We start from the raw sequence: 957 nt of genomic DNA, 5'->3' as shown, positions 1-957 counted from the left end.
TCACTGGAGAGTTCTGTTGTTGTGTATGTGAATTAAATTGAGGATCCTCCTCTGTATCTGCTTGGTCCTCACCCCGTAGATGATGGGGTTGAGCACAGTGGGCACCAGGATGTAGACGTTCCCCATGGTGATATGCACCAGTGGAGCCAGGTCTCTCCCAAACCTGTGCACCACAGACAGCCCGATCAGGGGCACGTAGAAGGCCAGGACCACGCAGATATGGGCAACACAGGTGCTGAACACCTTGAGCCTCTCCTTCCATGATGCCAGCCGCAAGACAGCCTTGAGGATGAGGATGTAGGAGAGGCAGATGAGGATGGAGTCCAGCCCCATGACCAGCAGGATGGCGATGAGACCGTAGACCACACTGGGGGTGGTGTTGGCGCAGGCAAGGTTCATCACGTCCTGGTGCAGGCAGAAGGAGTGTGACAGCTCCCGGGAGCTGCAGAAGGGAAGGGGCAGGAGGAGCAAAGGCAAAGGCAGGAAGAAAAGGACTCCCCTGGCCATGGCTACCAGCCCTATTTTGGCCGTCACAGCATTGGTGAGGATGGCAGCGTGTCTCAGTGGGTGGCAGATGGCCACATACCTGTCCACAGCCATGGCCAGGAGGACAGAAGACTCAATGGCTGAGAGGCTGTGGATGAGGAACATCTGGACGAGGCAGGCGCCGAAGCTGATCTCCCTGGTGTTGAACCAGTAGAAGGAGAGGACGCGTGGCACCGTGGATGTGGACAAGGCCAGGTCGATGGCCGCCAGCATGCAGAGGAAGAAGTACATGGGAGCATGAAGGCTGGGCTCTGTCTTGACAATGAACAGCACCGCACAGTTGCCTGCGACCGCCACGACGTACGTGGAGCACAGAAAGATCGCCATCCAGAAATGGGCAGCCTCCAGCCCCGGGATGCTGGCCAAGATGAAGGAGGATGGGCTGGGGTCAGAGCCGTTGGAGAAGGGCAT

The 957-nt window shown here is 58.0% G+C and overlaps 1 protein-coding gene across 1 annotated transcript; it reads right to left on the bottom strand.

Moving 5' to 3' along the window:
- LOC141467879 (olfactory receptor 51E2-like) lies at positions 1-957 on the bottom strand. Its single transcript, XM_074152585.1, has one exon. It carries the CDS (start codon positions 955-957, stop codon positions 1-3), a length of 957 nt encoding a protein of 318 aa, XP_074008686.1.

The sequence above is a fragment of the Numenius arquata genome, chromosome 1 (assembly GCF_964106895.1).
Source record: "Numenius arquata chromosome 1, bNumArq3.hap1.1, whole genome shotgun sequence".
NCBI lineage: Eukaryota > Metazoa > Chordata > Aves > Charadriiformes > Scolopacidae > Numenius > Numenius arquata.
This window is presented reverse-complemented; position numbering and strand designations above follow the sequence as displayed.

What these genes read in the sequence shown, in the direction of transcription:
- LOC141467879 (XM_074152585.1), bottom strand. Translation starts at nt 957, where the DNA reads ATGCCCTTCTCCAACGGCTCTGACCCCAGCCCATCCTCCTTCATCTTG.